The sequence below is a fragment of the Bos grunniens genome, chromosome 27 (assembly GCF_055505025.1).
Source record: "Bos grunniens cultivar Pamir isolate PY7600 chromosome 27, Bosgru_T2T1.0, whole genome shotgun sequence".
Lineage (NCBI taxonomy): Eukaryota > Metazoa > Chordata > Mammalia > Artiodactyla > Bovidae > Bos > Bos grunniens.
Window position 1 is genome coordinate 38090226 of NC_141191.1, and position 24990 is coordinate 38115215.

The following is a 24990-nucleotide window of genomic DNA, read 5'->3' on the forward strand; positions in this document are numbered from 1 at the left end:
CAGTCACCTGAGGCTGATTAAAAACCACCCAAGGGGACTTCCCTGCAGGCACAGTGAATGAGTTTGCCCGCCAATGCAGGGGAGATTGCGGGTTCAATCCCTGCTCTGGGAAGATCCCACATGCTAAGCCCGTGTGCCACAACTACTGAGCCTGTGCTCCAGAGCGCAGGAGCCAAAACCACTGAGTCCATGTACCTAGAGCCCGTTCTCCACAACAGCAGAAGTCACTGCAATGAGAAGACTGCACATTGCAACTAGAGAAAGCCCGCGTGCAGGAATGAAGACCCAGTGCAACCAGAAAGAAATAAAAAATAAACTAAAGAAAAAAACCCCCAAAACTTAGAGCCTTAAAACATCCATATTTTGCTCACAAATCTGCAATCTGAGCAGAGTCCTGCAGGGATGTCTTGTCCCTGCTCTCTTAGGGTCAGCTGGGGTCACTCAAAGTCTAGAGCTAGAACAACCGTCTGAAGGCTCACCCACTTTGGAGTTCCGGAGGACAGAACAGCTGGGGCTCCTCACACATGGCTCTCCATAGCTATGTGATCTTTGCACATGGACCTTTCATGGCAGCCGTGGGAAAGCCAGACATCCTACCTGTCCCTTCCCAGGGGACACAGCTCAAGAAAGCTGGTAGAAGCTGCATCAACTGTCATGACTCACCTCCAGAAGCCAGGCAGCATCACTTCTGCCCTGTTCTCTCGGTCCAGCATGTACAAAGATCTTCCCAGCCTGAAGAAGAGAGATCACATCCACTCCTGGGCATATATCTGGGCAAAATGATGTTGAAAAAGATACCACATACACTTATGTTCATAGAAGCACTATTTGCAAGAGCCAAGACATGGAACAACCTAAATGTCCATTGATAGATGATTGGATAAAGAAGATGTGATACATAGATACAGTGGAATACTACTCAGCCATGAAAAAGAATGAATAATGCCATTTGCAGCAACACGAATGAACCTAGAGATTATCATACTAAGCAAGTCAGACACAGAAAGACAAACACCATGTGATATCACTTATATGTGGAGTCTAAAATGAGACACAAGTGAATTTATCTCCAAAACAGATATAGACTCACACACATAGAGAACAGATTTGTGGTTGCCAAGGGAAAGGAGGGGTGTGGGAGTTATGGAGTGGGACTTTGGGATTAGCAGATGCAAACTGTTATATATAGGATGGATAAACAAGGTCCTACTGTATAGCACAGGGAACCCTATTTAATATCCTGTGATAAACCATAATAGCAAAGAATATGAGAAAGAATGTATGCATAGGCATAATGAGTCACTTTGCTGTAGAGCAGAAAGTAACACAACATTGTAAATCAACTATACTTCAACAAAATAATAACATTTTTTTTAAAGGAGGAGAGATTACAAGCTCCATCTCTGGATGGAGAGGTGTCAGCGGTCATGTTGCTGTAAAAAGAGTTCAGGATGAGATGGATAGCAGAGCAGGTCTCTTGGGAAAACCCAACCTGCTACAGCTGAAAACCACTGAATCACCAACCAGTGAAACACAGAAAGGGACCTGGGAAAGGTCATCATCTGTCATTAACAAAACTCATTCTGTAACACACAGCTCAAAGGGCCCTTGCCTTGAAATCCGTCTTTATGTCTCTGTGTATGTGTATGTGTGTGTGCGCGCGCCTGTGTGTGCGTGCTTTTGCCCCACAGTCAAGGCAGAAGGCATAAACTGTAAACATCAACCTAGAGAGCAGCTGGGATTGTCTAATGCAATGGCTCTCCAAGGTCATCTGCATCAGAATCATCTGATGAGCCAAGTTTGTGGAACTCCCCCTACCCACACACCCGTTTCTGATTTCACAGGTGTAGGTTGGCCCTGAGAACTTGCATTTCTCAGGGGTCCCAGGCCGATTTGTTGCTGGTGGTCTTGAACCGCATTTTAAGAACCACTCGTCTAAAGGCTTTCAGAGCCCGGCGTGTGTGTGTGTGTGTGTGTGTGCGTGTGCGTGTGCGTGTGTGTGTGTGTGTGTGTGTGTGTGTACCACTCGCCTAAAGGCCTTCAGAGCCGGGGGTAGTGGCCATAGCCTCAGCCCCGGCAGAGACGCGGGAGCCAGAAGGGTGGGGAAGACGACCCTAAAGGTGGAAGCGGCCTGATCTAACTAACACAGTGCACCTCCCTGCCGCCCGGGCTCGGCCAGAGCACACGCGGGTGCCGTTGCCAGGTGGCGCGAAGACTCACGCCGCCCGAGTCCTCAGCTGCGGGGGCCGGGCGCCCCCTGCCGACGGCCCATGGGCTGTGTGAGCTGGGGCCGCACGCCGGACCCTGACAGAGGTGGGCGGGGCGCAGCGGGACCCGCCCCCCGCCGCCTCCATGAGGGAAGGGGCGGGGAAAGCGGGCCGCGGGCACGCAGGCCCCGCCCCCAGGGTGGGCGGGGCCTCCTGGCCGTGATTGGACAGCGTCGCTAGTGCGCGGTGACGTTGCACCTGGACGGGAAGTGTCAGAGAGGAGCGCGGGATCTGCGAAGTGAACGCTCTGGTCTGTTTGGGAAGCGGATCGAGCCAAGCGTTCCGCGGCCGGTTGCTCCTCGGGCTGCTTCCCGCGAGCGTCCTGCTGTCGCTGCCCGCCGATTCGGAGGGCCTCGCAGCCTGCCCCGACCCGGGTGAGCGTTCGCGTAGGTCCACTGGAAGCGCGCTCGCCGCGTGTCTGTGTGTGTGTGGAGGGGGGGGGGGTATGTGCGCGTGCGTCTGGGGGGAGGCGGTGACCCTATGCCCGCGATGCCAGGAGGGGAGCAGGGAGGAATGTGATTTCGGAATCCCTGAGGCTCCAAGAAAGCTGAGCGCCGAAGATTTGTTGGAGCAGAGTCTTGAGAGTCCCTTGGACTCCAAGGAGATCCAACCAGTCCATCCTAAAGAAAATCAGTCCTGAGTGTTCATTGGAAGGACTGATGCTGAAGCTGAAACTCCAATATTCTGGCCACCTGATGCGAAGAGCTGACTCATTCATTTGAAAAGATCCTGATGCTGGAAAGATTGAAGGTGGGAGAAGAAGGGGACGACAGAGGATAAGATGGTTGGATGGCATCACCGACTCAATGGACATGAGTTTGGGTACTCTCCGGGAGTTGGTGATGGACAGGGAGGCCTGGCATGCTGCAGTCCATGGGGTCGCAAAGAATCGGACACGACTGAGCGACTGAACTGACTGAATTGACTGAGGCTCCAAGGATGCGATCACGTCTCCATCACCCATCTTCCTAAGCCTCTGAGTCACTGACCGGCCAGATCATTGTGTCCCCAGCCCTGAGAGGTGCCACGATTAATATTAGAGCCGAAGCCAGCGCAGCCACTGCGGAAAGGACCTCCTCCTGGAAGGCAAACAGATGTGATTGGTGCTCTATTCAGCGAGCACGTGGAAACCCTTATAAGGAGTGAGGGCTTTGAGAAATTGATCCCTGACCTAAGATTTGAAGGAAGAGGCAACGCATTACAAAACCAAAGCCAGTGAACTCTCTGGCCACTGCCAAAGAGCGTCTACAATCCACGTAAACCTCTTTTTCTCAGGTACCATAGTTGCGTGTTCTTGCAAATAAATACAAACACACAGCATAGTATGGGTTCTTTTATTTATTAGGTTCCTGGTTTCAGAGAAGATGGCAGAGGAAGCAGACCTCTTGGGACAGGACTCTGATGGGGACAGTGAGGAGGTGGTCCTGACCCCTGCAGAGCTCATCGACCGGCTGGAGCAGGTAAGCAGCCCACAGGGAATCCCCCTGCTGCAAGCACAGCCTCTTTAGCTAGTCCAGCGCTGCAAATGTCAGGATTCAAGAAATGAGGGGATGGAATTCAAGGCTTCTTAGAAGAGAAGAGACTGTGTCTTACCATCTCCACAGAAGCAGGAAGTATAGGCACAGCCAGATAGAAACTTCATAATGTCGAACACAGAATCCTCAGGTGGGTCCAGTAAAGGTCAGCTTTGGGGACAGTTACAAGAACGGTTCACAAAGCAAGGATCTACTTGGTATTTGTGGGGACTACAGAAGTGCCTGATAGAGACTTAAAAGTTCTAGAAAATGCTAAAACACCTTTAGGAGAAAACTGGTCTCATCCTTCCTTTTCCTCCAGTTTCTTTTGCCAACCATTCTGTACATTTCTACTGCTTGCCTCAGATCACTCCTGGGATGTTTCTCCTTTTAGTCGTAGTCACTGTGGTTTATTGAGTATTGCTCGTGTGTCAGGGTTCTTTATATTTCTGGTCTCATGAAGCCTTGGTGGTTAAAGAGTTCAGACTATCTGTGTTTAAACCCCTCCGTGCCTCTGGCCAGTTTTACAAATGTGGGCAGGTTGTATAGTTTGTGTCCAGCACGCCCTTGACTATAAGGCGGAGGTAATGGTAGTGGCTGCCTCATGGAGTTGTTGTGAGGACTGAGTGACATAACGTGCGTGAAGTACTGAGTGTAGACTGAGGCGTGTGAAGGCTGACTGAGTGTCAGCCGTGAGCAGTAATGCTCTTCACAACCCCCTGAGGGAGGTACTGTGTTATCTCCGCTCCGCAGATGAGGAAACTGGAGCTTCGCGATGAGAGGTGTAGAGTAACTCGCCAGGCCCACAGACAGCATCAGAGCCAGGAAGTGACCCAGGTCTCTCTGATTCAGTGCACCTGCTGCCTTATTGCTGTCCCTGCAATTGCCCCCTTTCCAGAACTCTCTTGTGTCTGTTACTTTAGGATTCTTCATTCTCCCCTGCCCTACATGCCATTGTGAGTGACAAAACCCAAGGAACGTAATTTTAACCAGTCAGGGAAATCCCCTTATTTCTGTTTTGTATATGAGAAACCCTGGAGCAGCCAGGTGAGGCTTTCTAGTTTAATAAAAATCCTGGGGAAGGTCTTATGAAGACTCTTCGTAAGTGTTAATAGAGATTCTATCAGCTTATTTGGGTTGCAATTTCCAAGTTTTAGAAATGTTACATAATCTTCCCCACATCCTAATTCTTATAGATCTCATTAGTGCTGAACCAGTGCTTTCTTATATCTCAATTATGCATTCTTTCAAAATATGCATTCTTTTCAGATGTATTAAACAAACAAAAATCCTTGAAAAAATAAATTCTATCACAAACCTTTTTAAGAATCTGGTGAAAACTCTGGCACTTCCTCTCAGAGCAATGCACATGTACACTCACACAGAATTGTGCATATACTATCTGGAGATTCACAGACACCCTGAAAATTTCAGACCCAGTGAGATATCACTCATACCCATCAGATGGGCAGAAATGAAAAAGGTGAACAGTAGGGAGTGTTGGCAAGAGTGTAGAGCCTTTGGCACACTTGTAAACCCACTCCAGTATTCTTGCTTGGAAAATCCCATGGACAGAGGAGCCTGGCGGGCTACAGCCCTTGGGGTCGCAAAGAGTCAGACAGGACTGAGCGACTGACGCGTTCCCTTTCATACCACGGTGGATGTGAAACGTGGTACTGTCACTTTAAAAAATAACGTCATTTTCTGTTAAAGAAGGCACACATATCCCATGGCCCAATTATTCTCTTCTCAGGTGCATACCTAGAGGAAGGGATATACACATAAAGAGGGGGAAAAAGAGTAGGAAGATGGATAAAAGCTCCTGCCGCCGCAGAGATAGCTCTCAGGAGCATCATGTAGAAGAGCAAACGATGGTTGCTAAGGAAACTGTACAGCTCAGACCCCTGCCAGGCTGTTGTCCAGGGCGGAGCTGGCCAGCATGGCGGCCGCACAGGCCGAGGCTCCGCAAGGGCCCGGATGCTGCCCCCGGTCCTCGGGGACAGCGGGGCCCCAGACCGATGGCTTCTGAGTGTCCTCAGGGCTCCTCGGAAGGCAACCCAAGGACGGTGGATCTGACGGCCTCGGCAGGGGGTGAGCAGGAATTGCACCCGGGGCCTGAGGCTCTCCTGCAGTGATGCCCTGTGGGCGGCCGACCGCCTGGACAGCCGCTGTGTGGGGTGGCCCGACCGGCCACTGGTGAGCACGGCTCCAGGAGCCCGTGTAGGATACTCCTGAATGCTTGTAGAAAAAAAAAGATTTCAAACTTATTGCCTAAAACACAGAGTTTCTCATCTTAACGGTCGTGTGAGTTTGCTAAGGCTGCCTAACAAGTACCGGGGCGGGGCGGCTCCAACAGCAGAAGCGTGTCTTCTGCCTTCTGGAGGCTCCTCTGTCTGAGAGAAGCTCAGGGGCTGACACGCTCGGTCTCCCCTGCGGCCCCGCTCCTGGCCTTGGAGACGACTGTCTCCGTGTCCTCACGTGCTCTTTCCTCCCTGGAGATAATTTCACACAGAGAGTGAACGTCCACGAAGAAGAGAAGGCGCCCACGGACTGACCCTCGAGTCGCTCCGAATCCGCCTCCTACTCTTCTGCAAGGACACCGGCCACATTGGATTAGGGCGCCCCCTAACGACCGCATTTTAACCTCTGGTTTAACCAGTTTGTCCTTCAGCAGCTTAAGGCAGAAAATGAAGATCATGGCATCTGGTCCCATCGCTTCATGGCAAATAGATGGGGAAACAGTGTCAGACTTTATTTTGGGGGGCTCCAAAATCACTACAGATGGTGACTGCAGCCATGAAATTAAAAGACACTTACTCCTTGGAAGAAAAGTTATGACCAACCTAGATAGCATACTGAAAAGCAGAGACATTACTTTGCCAACAAAGGTCCGTCTAGTTAAGGCTGTGGTTTTTCCAGTGGTCATGTGTGGACGAGAGAGTTGGACTGTGAAGAAAGCTGAGCGCCGAAGAATTGATGCTTTTGAACTGTGATGTTGGAGAAGACTCTTGAGAGTCCCTTGGACTGCAAGGAGATCCAACCAGTCCATTCTGAAGGAGATCAGCCCTGGGATTTCTTTGGAAGGAATGATGCTAAAGCTGAAACTCCAGTACTTTGGCCACCTGATGTGAAGAGTTGACTCATTGGAAAAGACTCTGATGCTGGGAGGGATTGGGGGCAGGAGGAGAAGGGGATGACAGAGGATGAGATGGCTGGATGGCATCACTGACTCAATGGACGTGAGTCTGAGTGAAATCCGGGAGTTGGTGATAGACAGGGAGGCCGGGTGTGCTGCAATTCATGGGGTAGCAAAGAGTCGGACACGACTGAGCGACTGAACTGAACTGAACTGAGCTTAAGTCTTGCCCGATTCTTCTCAGGCCTCCTGTCCTTTATCTCCCAGAGTTTGCTCAGAGTCGTGTCCCTTGAGTCAGCAACGCCATCTTAACCTAACTACCTCTTTACAGACCTCATCTCCAAAGACCTTCTGAGGCGCTGGGAGTGAGGACTTTAACATATAAACTGAGCAGTGGAGGCGGGCACATTTCCTCCCAGTAACAGTGACAAACAGATTGTCGTTAAAATTTTTTCAAAGTCATTTCAAACACAGAACTGGATTTTAAAGGACTGAACTTAAACACAAGATTTTCACTAAAAATTTTGACAAGATTTTATTTGGACGTTTTGTACTAGTATAAACTTCCCCTAGTGTTATGTATTTTTATTATCATGATTTCATACTGTACATGAGAAATCTCCCCACATCTCCTCCATTTTGCCCAGCGTACCATACAAACATTGTCTTTTCTTTGAGTGCCCTGTCATGGGAAGGTTGTTAAGCACCGTGTAGAGATACAAACAGATGTAGTGAAATGACAGAAAATTAAACCCTAAATTCGGGTTAATGATCGCCTTTGAGGAGGGAGGGAGAGAGGCAAGGGGACTTATAAAAAGATGGTATTCTTTAGTGAAGTTATGTGCACTCAGCTGTTTACCGCTGTTTTTCATTTTATGTATTTCATAAATTTTTTTTTTTACCTATTCAGTGTATATTAAAGTCAGTTAAAAGAAAAACTCCTGCTGTAAGTCCTTACTGACAGTTTGATCTTTTCTCATTCATTATGCTGCTTGAAAATACAGACCCTCTTTCTGGTTAGTTTTATATATCTGCAAACTATTCCAGAAGCCTAAACACTTGAAAAACAAAAAAGCAAAAATTTTGCTGTAGTAGCAATAGCCAGTATTTAATAATGCTTCTGGATGGTGATGACTGGAGAAACAGAGGCTGAGGGTGTCAAAATGGATAAATGGAGCTTGCCTGGCCTGTAATTCTGAGCTATGCTAAAACTAAATTTTCTGTGATTGAAAGATAAGTGCGGGTTCCTCAGCCCCCTGCGGGTATTTCAGTTCCCTAAGCCTTGGTGGTTTCTGAAGTGTACCAAGCATCTGGGCCTGAGTCATAAATTAGGGATTTAACCTCTTGTTCCACAACTGCGTAACAGATGAGTTTCCATTTTCATCTGTGATCCTTTGTACTCTTATGCAGGTAGCAAATAACATAAAAGGATACCTGAATCCGTTTCCTCTCAGATATTGTAGTGATAAGTGAAAAAGTATTTGTAAAGTGCACCAAGCTTCAGGAAGGAAGAGATGGGAGGTTTGTAGAGCTCAACTTCATCTTTCAGGATGGAAGGGTGCTAGTGCCCCCTGGTGGGCAATATCAGGTATAGACCTGTGGACACCACGTGGGGTTACTCTCAGCTGTAAGTGTGCTAGGGACACAGGCTTCCCACTAAAGGAAATAAAGAAGCTGTCATTAAACATAACTTGTCTTCAAAGCACTCCCAGTATTTCCAACTGGTCGTTTTCTTTGCTGAGGTCGCTGTGATTTTAGGGGTATGTGCTGACTCACAGGGTTATTTTGCTCCATGGTGAGTAATGCTCTGTTTTGGCTTTGTCTCTTAGGCTTGGATGAATGAAAAGTTTGCCCCTGAGCTGCTGGAAAACAAGTCTGAAATCGTAGAATGTGTCATGGAGCAGCTGGAACACATGGTAAGCAGTGCCTGCCTCAGGGTCCAAAGGAGAGACCCTTAGGAGGTGTTTGAGCGCAGTGAAAGTCTGAGAGCAAATCTGTTTTGTTGGGTCCAGCCTAGTTTGGGGTTTTTTGCTTTTTAGTTTTTTTAATGTTAAATTCCTTATCTGTGCTTACAAAGCCTGGGAGCTCCTGGGAACATCTGGACGTCAGCTTCCCATGATACCCCAGGGATGTCAGCTTCTGAAAACCTGTTCTCAGCCTTCCCGCGTTTGTGCATGAGAACAGCTGACAAGTGCAGGGCAGGGGCCACCCCTCCCAGCATGCCCCCCAGGCCGCCGGCCCCTGGGTGCCCTCCTCTCTACGTTCCTTACCAGCCTGGCCCTGTAGCCTCTAAGTGTGTTGTTGTTTAACCGCAAAGTCGTACCCGACTCTCTTGTGACCCCGTGGACTGTAGCCCGCCAGGCTCCTCTGTCCGTGGGAGTGGGTTGCCATTTCTTTCTCCAGGACATCTTCCCAACCCAAGGGTCGAACCCACGTCTCCTGCATTGGCAGGCAGATTCTTTACCACTGCCACACCAGGGAAGCCCCCTGAGTATGTGGTCCTCGGCTTAGATGAGCCAGTTTCAGCCACTACCAGCCTCAGGCTAGCTTTAAAACGTTGGTATTTTACAGGTTCTCAACTGGTGTTTTCACATTGCTTTTAAGACCCGTTAGACATTTCTTACCTGCTGTATTATCTAGTTTACACTTGGGTTGGAGTTCTTCGGGTTGGAGTTCTTCTGACTGACCAAATTCAGATTCTATTGAAATGGTCTTTTTCTAAAAGTGAATGAGTACTGCTTGCACTGTGTCATGAGCTTGTGGTCACGTATTGTTTGTATAATTAAGAGATGAGAAGAAGATGAGAGCTCTTACACAGGGAGTATTTTGTCCTCCTCTGACCTCAGTGTAGCCTCCGAGTCCTCGGTGTTGCCAATGATGACGGTCCTCGCGGACCGCAGGCAGATTGAACAAAAAAACGTTCTTAGTCTTTGACTCTCTTTTTTTTTTTTTCTTTACAAATTTCTTTTTCTCTCTGATCAGGAAGAAAATCTCAAGAGGGCCAGGAAGGGGGACCTGAAGGTCAGCATCCATCAGATGGAGATGGAGCGGATCCGCTTTGTCCTGAGCAGCTACCTGCGCTGTCGGCTCATGAAGGTCGGGGAGCCTGTCGTGGGGGCTGAGGGTCCTGGGTGGGGGCTGGAAGCGTCCCGGGCCTGGAAGCACTCCCCAGGCCCCACGTCAGGGGAGCCAGAGTCAAGAGGGCGACAGATTGTCCTGGAGGAGCAGACGAAAGGCGCGGGTAGCCGGCGGCCTCCTCCTTCGGGGACACTTTCAGTCTGCCTGCTGCGAGAATGGCGCCCCCTGGAGTGACCGCGGGGCAGTGCTGAGGGTGGAGGTGTTGGAAGGGGCTGAACAGACTACTGACCAGAGGGGACCTCGTCTTGAGAAGTGTTTTGCATGTCGTTCAGGCAGTGTCATGTGGACCGTGATAATGACATGCAGCTGTATCTGACTTATAAAAACAGAACTGCAAAAATTCTTACTCAGTGTTTTGTATGATGTCTGTTTTAACCCTGGAAGGTTCTTACCTCCTTGAAGATTCTTCTCATTTGGTTCCACTTGTCCTCTTAGTTACGACAAAGCAAATACGGCTGATTCTTGACCAGCATAGGTGTGAAGCGCACAGGTCCACTGATACACGGATCTTTTCAGTAAATATGTGCTATAAACGTGGTCCACGGTTGAGGCATCTGCAGGTGCAGAGCCTTGGATACGGAGCACCAACTGCAAAGTTATTCAAGGAGTTGGGGTCGAAGGTGTGGTTCCCCCAAACCCCCTGTTGTTCAGGGATCACCATGATCCCCGATGTACCATCTTCCACGTGCGGTCTCTTCCGATTCTGAGGACCGCTCACAAAGGCTCATCAGAGTCCTCTCAGTTAAACATTTCAGCCATTTATTTCTCTTAACTCTCCTGATCTCTTCCCTAAAACATTTGTCAGTATTCTCCTTAAATTATCCCACCTGTAACAGAACATGGAATTCCTCTTGTCATTTGGTCGCTTGTGTGAAAAGCAGGATGGTCACTTCCCTTCTCCTGGACATCAGACTGGGAGTAATGCCACCCGGGGTCGCATGGCGTCTCTGATGGTGACAGCCTGGGTTCATTCTGCACTTACCATGAGTGCCAGCCTCTTATGTAATTTTTCAGCTGTCATGATTATTACCCCTTCCTGTCACTGTCCTATATTTGCATGGCTTGATTTTTGATCCTTCCATGTAGAGCTCAAAACTTGTCCCTCTTAAGCTTCTCCTTATTAAGCTGGGCAGTTCCCTGGTCTCTGGATCTCGATCTCGTCACCTAGTTTATTCGTTATCTCCGCAAGTTTGATGAGTGTGTCATCAGAAGTCTTACGTGGCTCGTTAATAGGACTGGGCCAGAGTCAGACATGGGTCCCCTGGGCCTTCCCCGTGGGTCAGCATCCGTCACTGAACCGGTGTTGAGTTGTCTATGAGTCTCTAGCCTGTACTGTCACCGGTCTCCCCACCCCTGCTCCAGCTTGTCCACAAAGGCATCAGAGACAGTACCGCCTGTTTGGAACAAATTGAGACACACAGCCTGCCTCTGCCCACCTTCAGCTACCAGGCCGCTCAGTTTTCTGTGTGTGTGGTTGGGTGAATCCTCTTCACGGTCACCAGTCACTTTCCTATGAGTTCACAAACTATCTTTTCCAGTATTTATTCAAATACAATAACACGTATGACCTGAAGGACCCTGATCTGTGTTGACGATCCCCCTCCTCCTTTGTATATTTGAAAATCAGGAAACGCGCCTGCCTCTTATCTTTCCCACCCCTTCTGAGCTCAGTGACTGAGATTCTGAAATGGTAAGCATTCTAGTGCAGCAGCAATGACAGTCCACATGAAGACGGGAGACACACTCAGGCCCCGTACACATGTGAATTTAACTCCTCCTACAAGACAGTGGTTCTGAGCTGGAAGACCTCACCCCTTTGAGGATAAACGCTGCCTTCCCTCGGCCTCCAGCTCCTCCTCTTGCAAAAGGCGTTTCCCTGGCCCAGGTGATCTTGACAGCCTTGACCCCAAACAAGAGACTGCCCTTCTGGTTCCTGACCACGCAGCTCTCTGCAGCTTTTAGCTTTGTTGTCCTGTTTTCTGGTAGTTCTTAGCGTTTTCCAAGCCTCACCCATTTGTGGACTTTATCCTTGCCAGTGATACTCTCTGATTCGAGCGTCACTCCTCTGCAGCTCGTATGTTCTGTGTCTGTCTGTCCCGCCCCTGTGTCTGCTTCGTCTCGCAGAAGGACAGCTGTACAGCTACACGGAAATGCTGGCTGCAGCCCCATCCTGCCTCTTAAACTCCATTTCCGCTTGTCTCTCCAGAGTTTCCTTCATGAAACCCTTTCACCCTTTTTAAACTGTCTTGCTTTTTCAAGCCCTGGTCTTCCCTCCGAATTCTCTGAAACCTGCCTTCTTGAAGTGTGGCAGGTAGGTCTTATGATTAGCAAGAGGCTCAACCATGAAGACCCACCTTTTTTTTTTTTTCTCCTGTTTTTGGCCGCATGTGGTATGCAGGATCCTAGTTCCCCGACCAGGGATTGAACCTGTGCCCCTTGCAGTGGAAGCAGGAGTCTTAACCAGTGGACCACCAGGGGAGTCCCAAGTCTTGCCTTATTTATTACTTATTTTTGACTCTGCTGGTTCTTCACTGCTGTGCAGGCTGCTCTCTAGTCGTGGAGACTGGGGGCTGCTCTCTAGTTGCGGTTCGAGGTTCTTGTTGCAGTGGCCTCTGTTGTCACAGAGCACGGGCTCTAAGACTTGAGAGTTTCAGTAGCCAGCTCAGTAGTTACGGCTCCCAGGCTCTAGAGCCACAAGCTCAACAGTTGTGGCACGCAGGCTTAGCTGCCCCGCGGCATGTGGGATCTTCCTGGACCAGGGATCGAACTTGTGTCTCCTGCGTTTTGGCAGGCAGATTCTTTACCACTGAACCACCAGAGAAGCCCAAGACTCACCGTTTTTAAAGTCACTTTCTAGATTAACCCCCACCTGTCTCAGGAGACTTGTCTGTGTGCCGCTGGAATCAGACAAGACGTTTGATGACCCACTTTACCAAACTAACTGATGGCATGAAGCGTTGACAGGTGTTTCCTGTCCCGCAGATAGAGAAGTTTTTCCCTCACATCCTTGAAAAGGAGAAGACCCGCCGAGAGGAGGAGCCTTCCACCCTTTCTCCGGGGGAGTTTGCCTTTGCCAAAGAGTGAGCCGGCCGGACCCGCTTTATCCCCCGGGCTTGGAGCGTGGGTTGCGTGGTTGTGTCCCTGAGGCCGGTGGCAGGGCCCCTGTTGTGGGTCTGGGGGCCCCGGCGGCTCCGCCGGGTGTGTCGTCACGGTGTTGGGTGTGTGTTTCAGGTTCCTGGCTAACACAGAGACCTATCTGAAGGACACGGCCTTAAAGCACATGCCTCCCAATCTACAGAAGGTGGATCTCTTGAGGACAGGTGAGCAGAACATTCGCTTCACTCTCTTCCCTTGAACGAAGGAAAATAAATATGTAGACAGATGAGCAGAAAACAGACAGAGAGGAAGGGTTCTGGGTTAAAAACCAAGAATCATTAAAAGCAGGTACCAGGGTAGCCGTTTGTAGCCACTTGAGCATCACTTTTATCTTCTTCTGGTTCAGAGGAAATTCTCCAAATGTAGACTCAGCCTCGAGGTATATTCAGTTACCTCCTGGGCATCCATGCTGTGCTGGGCTCTTTTGGGCATGGAAGCAGCCAAGGTCTCTGTTTTCTGGGTGGGGGTGAGGTGGGTGGGAGGGGCAGCCTCTCCTTCACAGATTCCAGGCTGTGCAGGGCCTGTCTCCCCGCTCTGGGGATGGGGGGGATGTTGGCTAGGAGGCCTCCAGGGTGTCCCTCAGGGCTCCTGATCTTTATTTGTGAGCAATTTCCAGGCTAAGGAAAGGGGAACAGAACTGAGGTGGAAAGAGAAGAGGCACAGCCATCACCCCCTCACTCAGTCCCCCCAAGAGTCTGCTGAGCAGAGGGGCAGGGGTCCTGGGGGTAACTCCTGAGGTCGGCTCAGCCAGCAGGGGCCCTGGCACGTAGGCTCCAGTCCACACCTCATCTTTGCCAGCTCCCTGTCTCCGTGCAGGACCTCCCAGGGGGCCTGGAGTCCAGGCCCACAAACTGAGGCTAGGACAGCCCACCTTGAATGTTTATCCCCAATTATGTCTCTCCCCGACCCAGTCTGGGGGCCACGCTGTGAACCCTGCTGCAGGGGGCCGGCGACTTAGCTCTGGCCGCCGTACTCAGTTCTGCCTGAACAGCAGGCATGGATTCTTGCGCAGATCCAGAGGCCAGAGTCGATGGTCAAGCATGCTGACAGCACGGGGCCCCCCAGGCATCTCCCCTTGGCCTGCCACACACACACACTCCGGTGTCCATCCCGCTTCTTATCGGGACACCAGTCAGATTGGATTAGCGCCCCACCCTAATGGCTTCATTTTAGCCCTTTAAAGGCCATGTCTCCAAATCTGTTCTGTCCTGAAGTTCTGGGGCTCAGGGCTTCAACATGTAAATTTGGGGGGACACAATTCCAGGAGCAAGCCCAGCCCAAGCAGGGTTTGTGGAACTCTGAACTGGTCATTTTGGAGAACCTGCCTGAGGGACACAGAAGGCCCACTCCCTGTCCAGTTCAGCCTCTTTGTCTGCACATATGAGTAGAGTGGGGGCCACGAACCTCATCCCTGCCCAGCACTATCTGTTGTGTCCACTGGGTTCAAGCAGCTGGGAACCACCGATGGGCCTGTGTCGATTCCTGAGCTGGCCCAGGCCTTGCCTTCTACTTGATGCTGGTCAGCACCTCCTGACACTCAAGCGTTGCTTGTCTTAGGTCCCTTCCAAGGACCAGAGCCAGGCTCCCAGGACTGGAGCTGTGCAGGGGGCAGCCTGCCCTGGGCAGATCAGAACCTGGCTCACTCAGCCCAGATGCCCTGAGTCCCCCTCAGGCCCCTGGAGCATGGAAACCCTGCTGGCAGGGTCAGGGAAGGTTGTCGTAACCAAAAATCCTTTGAGGGTTTCCTCGAATCAGCAGCTGCCCAGTGGGCCCAGCTGACTCTGCTGATGTTGGAGTCTCTGGAGGTCCAGAACCTGGGAGCAGCCCAGGGGACTTGTGCCTGACTTTTGCAGCCAGTTATCCTCAGCCTTGTCAGTGGACGGGGAACCACGGGCAGCCCCACACCTGAGCTGTGCCCTGAACACTGAGTGGTCCAGCAGGTTCTCTGGACCCCACTGGGTGGTGGGGCTCTCTGCTGGCAGTGCAGGGCTGGAGGAGCAGCCGGCTCTGGGCTCTTCCTGACGAGGTGTGGCTGATGGAGGAGGAGGGGAACCAGCCTAACCTATGATCAATGGAGGGACATGGAGGGCAGCTTCCAGCAGTGGCCTGGGTTCCTCAGCCTGACATCCAAGGCCATCACCGTGTGACCCCATCTCCCTGACATCCCAGCCTCCCGCCCTCTCCACAGATCTGTTTTCTGGCTCCGTTCTCATGCTGTGTCCTCCTGAGACTCTCAGGCATGTTTCTCTCCAGTGGTCCTTACTCCTTCCTCCCAGGCTTCCACTTATCTTAAGACCTCTCCACTTGTCTAGCAAGCGGGTCCTGAGTGAGACCTTGCAGGAAGTAGGCTGTTTCTAGAAGGAGCCCAGATCTCTCCTCAAATCCATGCAACAACCGCCCCTCCACCATGCTTTCTATCAAGGGTCCCTTCGTGACTGAGGCAGTTAATCTCAGCAGCTCTTCCCTCTTGCTCTTATTAGCTGAGCATTTGCTGATGACGTTACCATTCTTCTGGCAGTTCCCAAACCAGACCTAGACGCATACGTGTTTCTGAGAGTGAAAGAGCGGCAAGAAAACATCCTGGTGGAACCAGAAAACGACGAGCAGAGGTGAGTGATGCCTGCGCTGCGGACGGTGGGAAGCAGTCCCACCAGGGCTGCCGCTGAGCTGGGCGGGTACAGAATTCCCTTCCTTTTCCAGGGACTACGTGATCGACCTGGAGGAGGGCTCACAGCACTTGATGCGATACAGAACCGTCGCACCCCTGGTCGCTTCTGGGGCCATACAGCTAATTTAAAACAGGAAATAACTAACTGAGAAATGAGGCCATGGGACCTTAGAAGACACATTTTTGGAAACCCTGCATGCTACCCCGTGCCAAGGACAGCAGTGATCTCGGCGGTGCCGCGGGTCCCTGGGCCATGGAGATCTGCTCAGAGCAGCCCCCTTACTCGTCCTCAGCTCTGCCACTCCAGCCAGAATCAGCAGATGATGCTGCAGCCGTGCTGATCTTGCTGCCGGAGTCACTGAAACCCCCTTGGTGGTGATGTTTGAACTGAGGAAAGTGAGGCCGGGGCAGTTCACAGAAAGCCATCACTGTCTGTGATGAGGGGACCCGTGGGCCCGACCTGACAGCGGCAAGAGCATGTGCTCAGCCCTCCTGGCAGGAAGAGTGTAAATAGCTCCAACCGCCTGGCCGCCCTTTGTGGAAGTCACTGACTCGTGTAAACTCACCTTCTGGAACCTCTCCTCTTGGACTTAGAGCTAACCTGTGTCACGCTTAGCTGAGCCTCACAACCCAACCAATAAACTTATTAGATCTGGGTTTTGTGGCAGAAGGAGCCGTGGGCAGTCCCCAGCGTGTGGTCTGATGAGGTGCATCCAAGCCGCAGCCTCCGCAGGCCAGCCTGCGGGCCACCTGCCGGCCTGGACCTGGTCAGAGCGGCAGCTGCGCTCCTGCGACCCGCGTTCACTTTCTCCAGGGAAATGGACGGAGTGCAACTCAGCGAACGGGCATTGTCACCCAGGGAGGGATGTACAGACAGCAGATGAATTGTCTTCCCTTGAAACATGATGCAGAGGAACTGGGTTCCAGCCTTTCTTGCTCCCCAGGAAGGCAGGTTCCCATCTACACAATGTAGCCTCGTAGAGTAACCAGTGCGATGTTGCTGCCATTTCCAAGAGAAGACATTCAGTGAAAGCAGGGGGGAGTGTTTTTTATTCGTTAGTAAAAGCATTTTATATTTCATGCAGTACTTCATTTTCTCCAGAGCATTCTCACCCTTCTCAGCCATTCATTGAAAAACGTTCAGTGAGCAGAGCGTGCCGGGTACAGTCCAGTGTGCTGGGGTTCCACCCAGATGAGAGGTTCACTGACTCTGCTAGGTGGGAGCAGTGCCTCATGGAGAATCAGAATAGGGGCTCACCAGCATGCTTAGAGGGGGTGCTCTGAGGGGCTCTCACTAATTTCAGCTAATCTCACTCAGTTAGGCTGAGGTTTGAATAACAAGAAGGGGCCAGAGACAGAGCTCAGAGGGAAGGGCTTTCCAGGCAAAGAAAAGGTAGCTTGTGCAAAGGCCCTGTGGCAGAAATGAATTCTGCTGCAGTCAGTGAGGCTGGAAGGCAGTGGCACAGTGGAAAGGGTGCACGTGAGGTCTGCGAGGCGGTCTGGGCCCAGATCACTTCCTGCTTTGGGAGCAAGGACCCCCTGGTCCTCCAGCACCCTCAGAAGCAGGCAGGGCTGCTGGTGCGGTGCTGTGCTTAGTCACTCAGTCGTGTCTGACTCTCTGCAACCCCGTGGACTGTAGCCCACCAGGCTCCTCTGTCCATGGGGATTCTCCAGGCAAGAATACTGGAGTGGGTTGTCATGCCCTCCTCCTCTAGGGGCTCTTCCCAATCCAAGGCTCCAACCATGCCTCCCACATTGCAGGCAGATTCTGTACTGTCTGAGCCTCCAGGGAATAGAGGGAAAAGAGGGTTAGCATCTGGCACTGAGTCTGCACCCAGGTCTCCTTCCTCGGGGTCGCCTGCATGCTCCTGTCCCACCGCTTCCGCTGCTCTGGAGAGGAGAGGACGGAGCTGTGTCGTGTCGCCCACTCCTTCCCGCGGTGCCAGGCACACATGGGACGGGCACACCATGCGTTGCTTCACTTCCTAGGTCAGCTGTTCAAAGGAAGACTGGTTTAGATGAGTCATTTCAAAATAAAGGGGAAGTTGAATTTCAAAACCAAGTATAGGGAATCGGTGTGATTTAGTGTGACATTGTCTCTAACGTTTTCAACCTGTGGGGAGCATCTTGCTTTATAGGTAACAGTGCGTCACTGGAAGTGTGACGGGACACCGATTCAGGTAACGGCGTCACGCTCTATTACAAGCTTGTCGCCAGCGAGGTCCCTGAGAAGTGCTCGCAGGTCCCTGTCTGAGTTTTCCAGCTGCAGCAAAAGCACGTATCAGCTGTGACCTTGCAGCAAGACCCCGGCTATGTTCACTCTGCCCAACTACAGGCTTCCATGCCGCCCTGCACACCCCCGCTGCCTCTGCGAGGGACACGAGTTGACCGTGAAGCTTTCAGGGGGAACTGTTGAATAACAGTGTTATTCACCAGTACTTCAGAAAGATATCCTACGGTATCACCTATATGTGAGATCTAAAAAAAAACAAAACTTATTTCCAAAACAGAAATAGACCCACAGGCATAGAAAACACAGGCTACTGAAGGGTAAAGAGGGGTGGGAGAAGTGATAAATTAGGAGGTTGGTAGTAACATATGCTGGGAGGGATTGGGGGCAGCAGGAGAAGGGGACGATAGAGGATAAGATGGCTGGATGCCATCACTGACTCGATGGACGTGAGTCTGAGTGAACTCCGGGAGTTGGTGATGGACAGGGAGGCCTGGCGTGCTGCCATTCATGGGGTCACAAAGAGTCAGACGCGACTGAGCAACTGAACTGAACTGAAGTAACATATGCTTATTACTGTATATAAAACAGATAACCAACAAGGACTGACTATACAGCACAGGGAACTATACTCAATATTTTGTAGTAGCCTATTAGGGAAAAGAATCTGAAGAATGTGTACATGTATAACATATATACACACACACATATATATAACTGAATTGTGCTTGTACACCTGAAACTAACACAGTATTGTAAATCAACTATTTCAATTAAAAAATACTTCATGTAATCTTCAGTTCAGTTCAGTTCAGTCGCTCAGTCGTGTCCAACTCTTTGCGACCCCATGAATTGCAGCACGCCAGGCCTCCCTGTCCATCACCAACTCCCGGAGTTCACCCAGACTCAAGTCCATCGAGTCAGTGATGCCATCCAGCCATCTCATCCTCTGTCGTCCCCTTCTCCTCCTGCCCCCAATCCCTCCCAGCATCAGAGTCTTTTCCAATGAGTCAACTCTTCTCATGAGGTGGCCAAAGTACTGGAATATTAAGTGATTTATAATGGGAGGCTAAACATTCCAAACATTTGGAATTGTTGAAAATTGATTTTTTTTTTGTATTATGATAAAATACATATAGTTGCCATCTTAACCATTTTTAAGTGCACAGTTCAGGGATATTAAATATATTCACCTTGTTGGTATCTATCACCACTCTCCATGCCTGTGACTTTTCATCTTGTAAAACTGAAACTCTACCCGTTAAATAGTAACTCTTTGCCCCCAGTCCTTGGAAACCACCCTGCTGCCTTGTCTTTATGGTTTTGACTACTCTAATTACCATGTGATGACAGAGGATGAGATGGCTGGATGGCATCACCGACTCGATGGACGTGAGTCTGAGTGAACTCCGGGAGTTGGTGATGGACAGGGAGGCCTGGCGTGCTGCGATTCACGGGGTCGCAAAGAGTCGGACACGACTGAGCCACTGAACTGAACTGAGCTGAACTGAATTACCATGTGAAGTGGAAGCAAATAGTTTGTCTTTCTGCGACAAGTTTGTCTTTTTGTCTTGGCTTCTTTCCCTTAGCATAATTTCCCTGAGGTTCATCCAGTTTGTGGCACGTGTTGGAAATGCTTTCCTTTTTAAGGCTGAATAATACCCCCTTGTATGGATAGACCATCCATCTGTCATACATCTGGGCCCTTGGGTTGCTTCCACATTTCAGCTGTTGTGAGTAATGCTGCTGAGAGCATGGATGGGTCACAATGTAATTCTGTTTTTAATTTTTTGAGGAGCCACCACACTCTTCCACAGCAGCTCTACCATTTTGCAAGGTCTCCAGTTTCTCTGCATCCTTGCCTATGCTTGTTTTCTATTTTTTTTTAAATAGTAACCATCCTAATGAATATGGAGTTATATCACTGTAATTTTGCGTTTCTCTAGTGATTCAACATCTTCTATGTGCTTATTGGCTCTTCCTATATCTTCTTTGGAGAAATGTCAAGTGCTTTGTGGCTTTTTTAATTGGGTTGTTTTCATTGATATTGAGTTTTAGGAGTTCAGTATATGTTCTGGATGTTAATCCTTTATCAGATATATGATTTACCAATGCTTTCTTTCATTCTGTGGGTTGCCTTTTTACTCTTTGGATAGTATCTTTTATGCACAATTCTTTAAATTTTGTTCCTCTTTTTCAAGATTCTTTGGTTATGTGGGCTGTTTGAAATTCCATATGAATCTTAAAAGGAGAGATTTTAGGATGGGTTTTTTCTCTTTCTACAAAAAAAACCATTTTTATAGAGATTGCTTTGAATCTGTAGATCTCTGGGTAGTATTAACATTTTATCAATATTCTCTCTTCTGGCCCATGAACATGCAATGTGTTTTCATTGATTTATGTCTTCTTTTCTTTCTTTGAGCAGTGTCTTGCTGTTTTCATTGTACAAGTCTTTTACCGTCTCAGTCAATTCCTAGATATTTTAGTCTTTTTGATGCTATTGCAAATGGAACTGTTTTCATAATTTCCTTTTCAGATTGTTCATGTATAGAAATGCAATTGGATTTTGTGTGTTGACTTTCTGTCTTGCCACTTTGCTGAATTCATGTTTTAGTTCTAACAACTTTTTTGTGGAGTCTCTAGGGTTTTCTATATATGAGGTCATATCATCTGCAAACATAATTTTATTTGGTGGTAGCGGTGGTGGTTTAGTCACTAAGTCATGTCCAACTCTTACAACTCCATGAACTATAGCCCACTAGGCTCCTCTGTCCATGGGATTCTCCAGGCAAGAATACTGGGGTGGGTTGCCATTCCCTTCTCCAGGGGATCTTCCCAACCCAGGGATTGAACCTGTTTCTGCTGCATTGCAGGCAGATTCTTTACTGACTGAGCCACCAGGGAAGCCTAATTTTACTTAGTCCTTTCCAATTTGAATACCCTTTATTTTCCTTGCCTAAAGGCTCTGGCTAGAACTTCCTGTACTATGGTGAAGAAGTGAAGCCGGGCATTCTGATCTTAGATGAAAAGCTTTCAGTCCTTCACTGTTGAATGTGATGTTTGGTGTGGGTTTTTACATATGGCTTTTATTATATGGGGCTGGTTTCCTTCTCTTCTCATTTTGTTGACTGGTTTTACTATGAAAGAGTGTTGATTTTTGCCCAATGCTTTTTCTACATCAATTGATAAGAGGTTTTGTTTTTTCCTTCACTTGCTATTATAATAATTGTAAAGTTATTACATTGATAGTTTTCCTATGTTGAGCCATCCTTGCATTCTAAGAATAAATTTCACTTAATTGTGGTGTTTAATCCTTTTAATATGCTGTTGAGTTCAGTTTGCTAGTATTTTTTGAGAATTTTTGCATCAATGTTCATAAGGGATGTTGGTCTGTTGTTTCCTTTCTTCTTCTATTATTAAACTGTAGTTCATTTACAATGTTGTGTTAATTTCTGCTGTACAGCAATGTGACTCAGTTGTGCACATATCTACATTCTTTTTTATATTCTTTTCCATTATGGTTTATCCCAGGATATTGAGTATAGATCCCTGTGCTATAGTTTTCTTGTAGTGTCTTTGTCTGGCTTTGGTATAGGATTATGCTGGCCTCATAGAATGAGTTAAGTTTTTTGGAAAAGTTTGAGAAGGATTGGCATTAGTTCTTTATCTGTTTGGTAGACTTCACAATGAAACCATCAAGTCCGTGGCTTTATTTGGTTGGGAGATGCTTGATTCAATCCCCTCAGTCGGTATAAAATCTATGCATATTTTCTGCTTCTTTCTGATTTAGTCTTGTGGTTTGTGTTTCTAGGAATTTGTTTTTATTTCATCTAGATCATCAAATTTTAGGCACACAATTATTCATAGAACTCTTAAAATTCTTTTTATTTCTGTAGAATCTGTAGTCATGTCCCCACTTTCATTTCTGACTTTAGTAATTTGAGTCCTCACCCTTTTTTTCTTAGTCCATCAAGGTGCAGTTTTGTCCATTTTTTTATCTTTCTGAAGAACTGATTTTGGGGTTCATTGATTTTTCTCTATCGTTTTTCTCTTCTCTATTTTGTTTTTCTCTGCTCTAGACCTAATCATTTCTGTCTTTCTGCTGACTTTGAGTTTAGTTTGTTCTCTTTTTTCTAGCTCCTTAAGTTATAAAGTTACTTGTTGATTCTCTTTCTTGTTTTTTAGTGTGAGCATTTATCGCTATAAATTGCCCCTCTTAGCAACCCACTCCAGTATTCTTGCCTAGAGAATCCCATGGACAGAGGAGCCTGGTGGGCTGCTGTCCATGGGGTTGCAAAGAGTCGGACACGACTGAAGCGACTTAGCAGCAGCAGCAGCAGCAGCAGCAGCAGTACTTTATGAACCACAGGTTTTGGTGTGCTGTGTTTTGCTTTTCATTTGTGTCTAAGTATTTTTTTAAATTTTCCTTGTGACTTCTCTGAGCTGTTGTTTGTTGAAAGGTGTATTATTTAACTTCCATAATTTTGTGAACTTTTAAATTTTACTTTTGCTATTGATTTCCAACTTTACCCTGTTGTGGCCAGAGGAGATACTTTGTATGTTATTTGTCTTTTAAAATTCATTGACACTTATTAATTTGTGGCCTAATATATGGTTTGTTCTAGAAAATGCCCCTGTGCACCTAAGAAGAAAGCGGATGCTGTTGTTGTTGGGTGGAGTCTTCTGTATACGTCTGTAGATCTAGGTGGTTTTCTATAAATCCTCCGTTTTCTTATTTTCTGTTTGTTCTGTCCATTATTGTGAGTGGATATTGGTGTCTTTGGGCTTCCCTGGTAGCTTAGCTGGTAAAGAATACTTCTACAATGGAGGAGACCCCGATTCAATTCCTGGGTCAGAAAGATCCCCTGGAGAAGGGATAGGCTACCCCCTCCAGTATTCATGGGCTTCCCTGGTGGCTCAGGTGGTAAAGAATCCGCCTGCAATGTGGGAGACCTGGGTTCAATCCCTGGGCTCGGAAGGTCGCCTGGAGGAAGACATGGCAACCGACTCCAGTATTCTCGCCTGGAGAATCCCGTGGACAGAGGAGCCTGTCCGGACTACGGTCCATGGGGTCACAAAGAGTTGGACCCAACTGAGCAACTAAGCACAGCACAGCACATTGGTGTCTTCACCACCGAGCTTGCTACTTGGCATGCACGCACCATCCTAATGACATACCATCAAAATGTATACAGCAAAAACTGACAGAGTTGAAGAGAGAAACAGACAAAAAAGAGTTAAAGACACGAGTGTGCATGCGTGATAAGTTGCTTCAGTCGTGTCTGACCTGGAAACCATATAGACTGTAGCCTGCCAGGCTCCTCTGTCCATGGAATTCTCCAGGCCAGAATACTGGAGTGGGTAGCTGTTCCCTTCTCCAGGGCCTCTTCCCAACCCAGGGATCAAACCCAGATCTTCCGCACTGCAGGCCAATTCTTTACCAGCTAAGCCACCAGGGAAGCCCAGAATACTAGAGTGAGTTGCCATTCCCTTCTCCAGGGAATCCTTACAACCCAGGGATCAAACCTATGTCTCTTCTGTCTCCTTCACTGGCAGGCAGGTTCTTTACCACTCACACCACGTGGCAAGCCCTTCATTAGGGTAGTAAATGTTTATAATTGCTATATCTTATTGCTTATGAGATTTCCCCGGTGGCTCTTGCTTATAATTGTTATACCTTCTTTTACTAATATATAATGTCCTTTGTTTTGTAAACTTTTTTAACTTAAAGTCTGTTTTGTCTGATGTTAGTATGGTCACCCCTGCTCTCTTTTGGTTACTATTTACGTGGAATGTCTTTTTCCATCTTTCCCCTTTCAGCCTCTTGTGTTTTGCATCTCAAATGAGTCTCTTGTAGACAGCATATAGTTGGATCATGTGTTTTTATCCATTCGGCTAATCTATGTCTTTTGACTAGAATGTTTAATTCATTTACATTTAAGTTAATTACAGATAAGAAGGGACAGACTTTGGTCATCGTGTTCTTTGTTTTCTATATGTCCTATAGCCATTTCCCCCCTCATTTCCTACATTCCTGTCTTCTTTTCTTTTTTGTTGATTTTTTGTTGTGGAGTGTTTAAATTCCTTTTTCATTTTCTTTTGCATGTACTCTAGCCATTTTCTTTGTGGTTATCATGAGGATAACATGATAAAGTTTAACACTTTCGTTTGAATTTATATCAGTTTAACTTCAATAAGTTTTGTGGGTTTTTTTGTAACTAAAGGAAAATTTATTAAAATTTATTATCCAATAAAAGGAGATACATCTAAAGCACATATGCAGACTAAAAGAGTAGAAATATATATATATATATATATATATATATATATATATATATATATACTATACAAACACTAATTTCCCCAAATCTGTATAGTTACATTAATACCAGATGAAATTGACCTTAAGGCAAAAGCATTATAAGAGATCAAAGTAGATATGATAAAATGTTCAAATCACCAGAGGATAAAACCATGATTAGTCAGGATTTACAAAAGTAAATCTGGAGTCTATGGAATAATGATCCCCTCCAATCTTATGAAATAGTAAACTGGCTTATCTTAGTCATCAAGGAACACTGCTGCTGCTGCTGCTAAGTCGCTTCAGTCGTGCCCGACTCTGTGCGACCCCATAGACGGCAGCCCAGCAGGCTCCCCCGTCCCTGGGATTCTCCAGGCAAGAACACTGGAGTGGGTTGCCATTTCCTCCTCCAATGTATGAAAGTGAAAAGTGAAAGGGAAGTCGCTCAGTCGTGTCCGACTCTTAGCAACCCCATGGACTGCAGCCTACCAGACTCCTCCGCTCATGGGATTTTCCTGGCAAAATAAGTTTTTTATAAAACTGCTCCGTGGCGCTTCCCTGGTGGTCCAGTGGTTAGGAC

General features: G+C 48.2%; 1 protein-coding gene across 2 annotated transcripts; it reads left to right on the forward strand.

Annotated features, from left to right (window-relative positions):
• The first annotated feature begins 2481 nt into the window (after nt 1–2481).
• On the forward strand, nt 2482–16959 carry GINS4 (GINS complex subunit 4). Of its 2 annotated transcripts, none has more exons than XM_086379610.1 (8): nt 2482–2641; nt 3613–3727; nt 8747–8833; nt 9900–10013; nt 13038–13135; nt 13287–13375; nt 15730–15820; nt 15893–16959. In XM_086379610.1, the coding sequence occupies exons 2-8, from the start codon at nt 3632–3634 to the stop codon at nt 16026–16028; spliced, it is 711 nt and encodes a 236-aa protein (XP_086235736.1). In that variant the 5' UTR covers nt 2482–2641; nt 3613–3631; the 3' UTR covers nt 16029–16959. The 2 variants fall into 2 exon arrangements, with proteins under 2 accessions (XP_086235736.1, XP_086235737.1); XM_086379611.1 differs by having other exon boundaries at nt 15912–16959.
• The last annotated feature ends 8031 nt before the right edge of the window (nt 16960–24990 follow it).

Bases quoted from the DNA above. Each gene is read 5' to 3' on its own strand.
- GINS4 (XM_086379610.1), top strand. From the start codon at position 3,632: ATGGCAGAGGAAGCAGACCTCTTGGGACAGGACTCTGATGGGGACAGT. The intron at 13,136-13,286 runs GTGAGCCGGCCG...TGTGTGTTTCAG, and splicing joins GAGTTTGCCTTTGCCAAAGA to GTTCCTGGCTAACACAGAGA. The intron at 15,821-15,892 runs GTGAGTGATGCC...GGGCGGGTACAG, and splicing joins CCAGAAAACGACGAGCAGAG to AATTCCCTTCCTTTTCCAGG.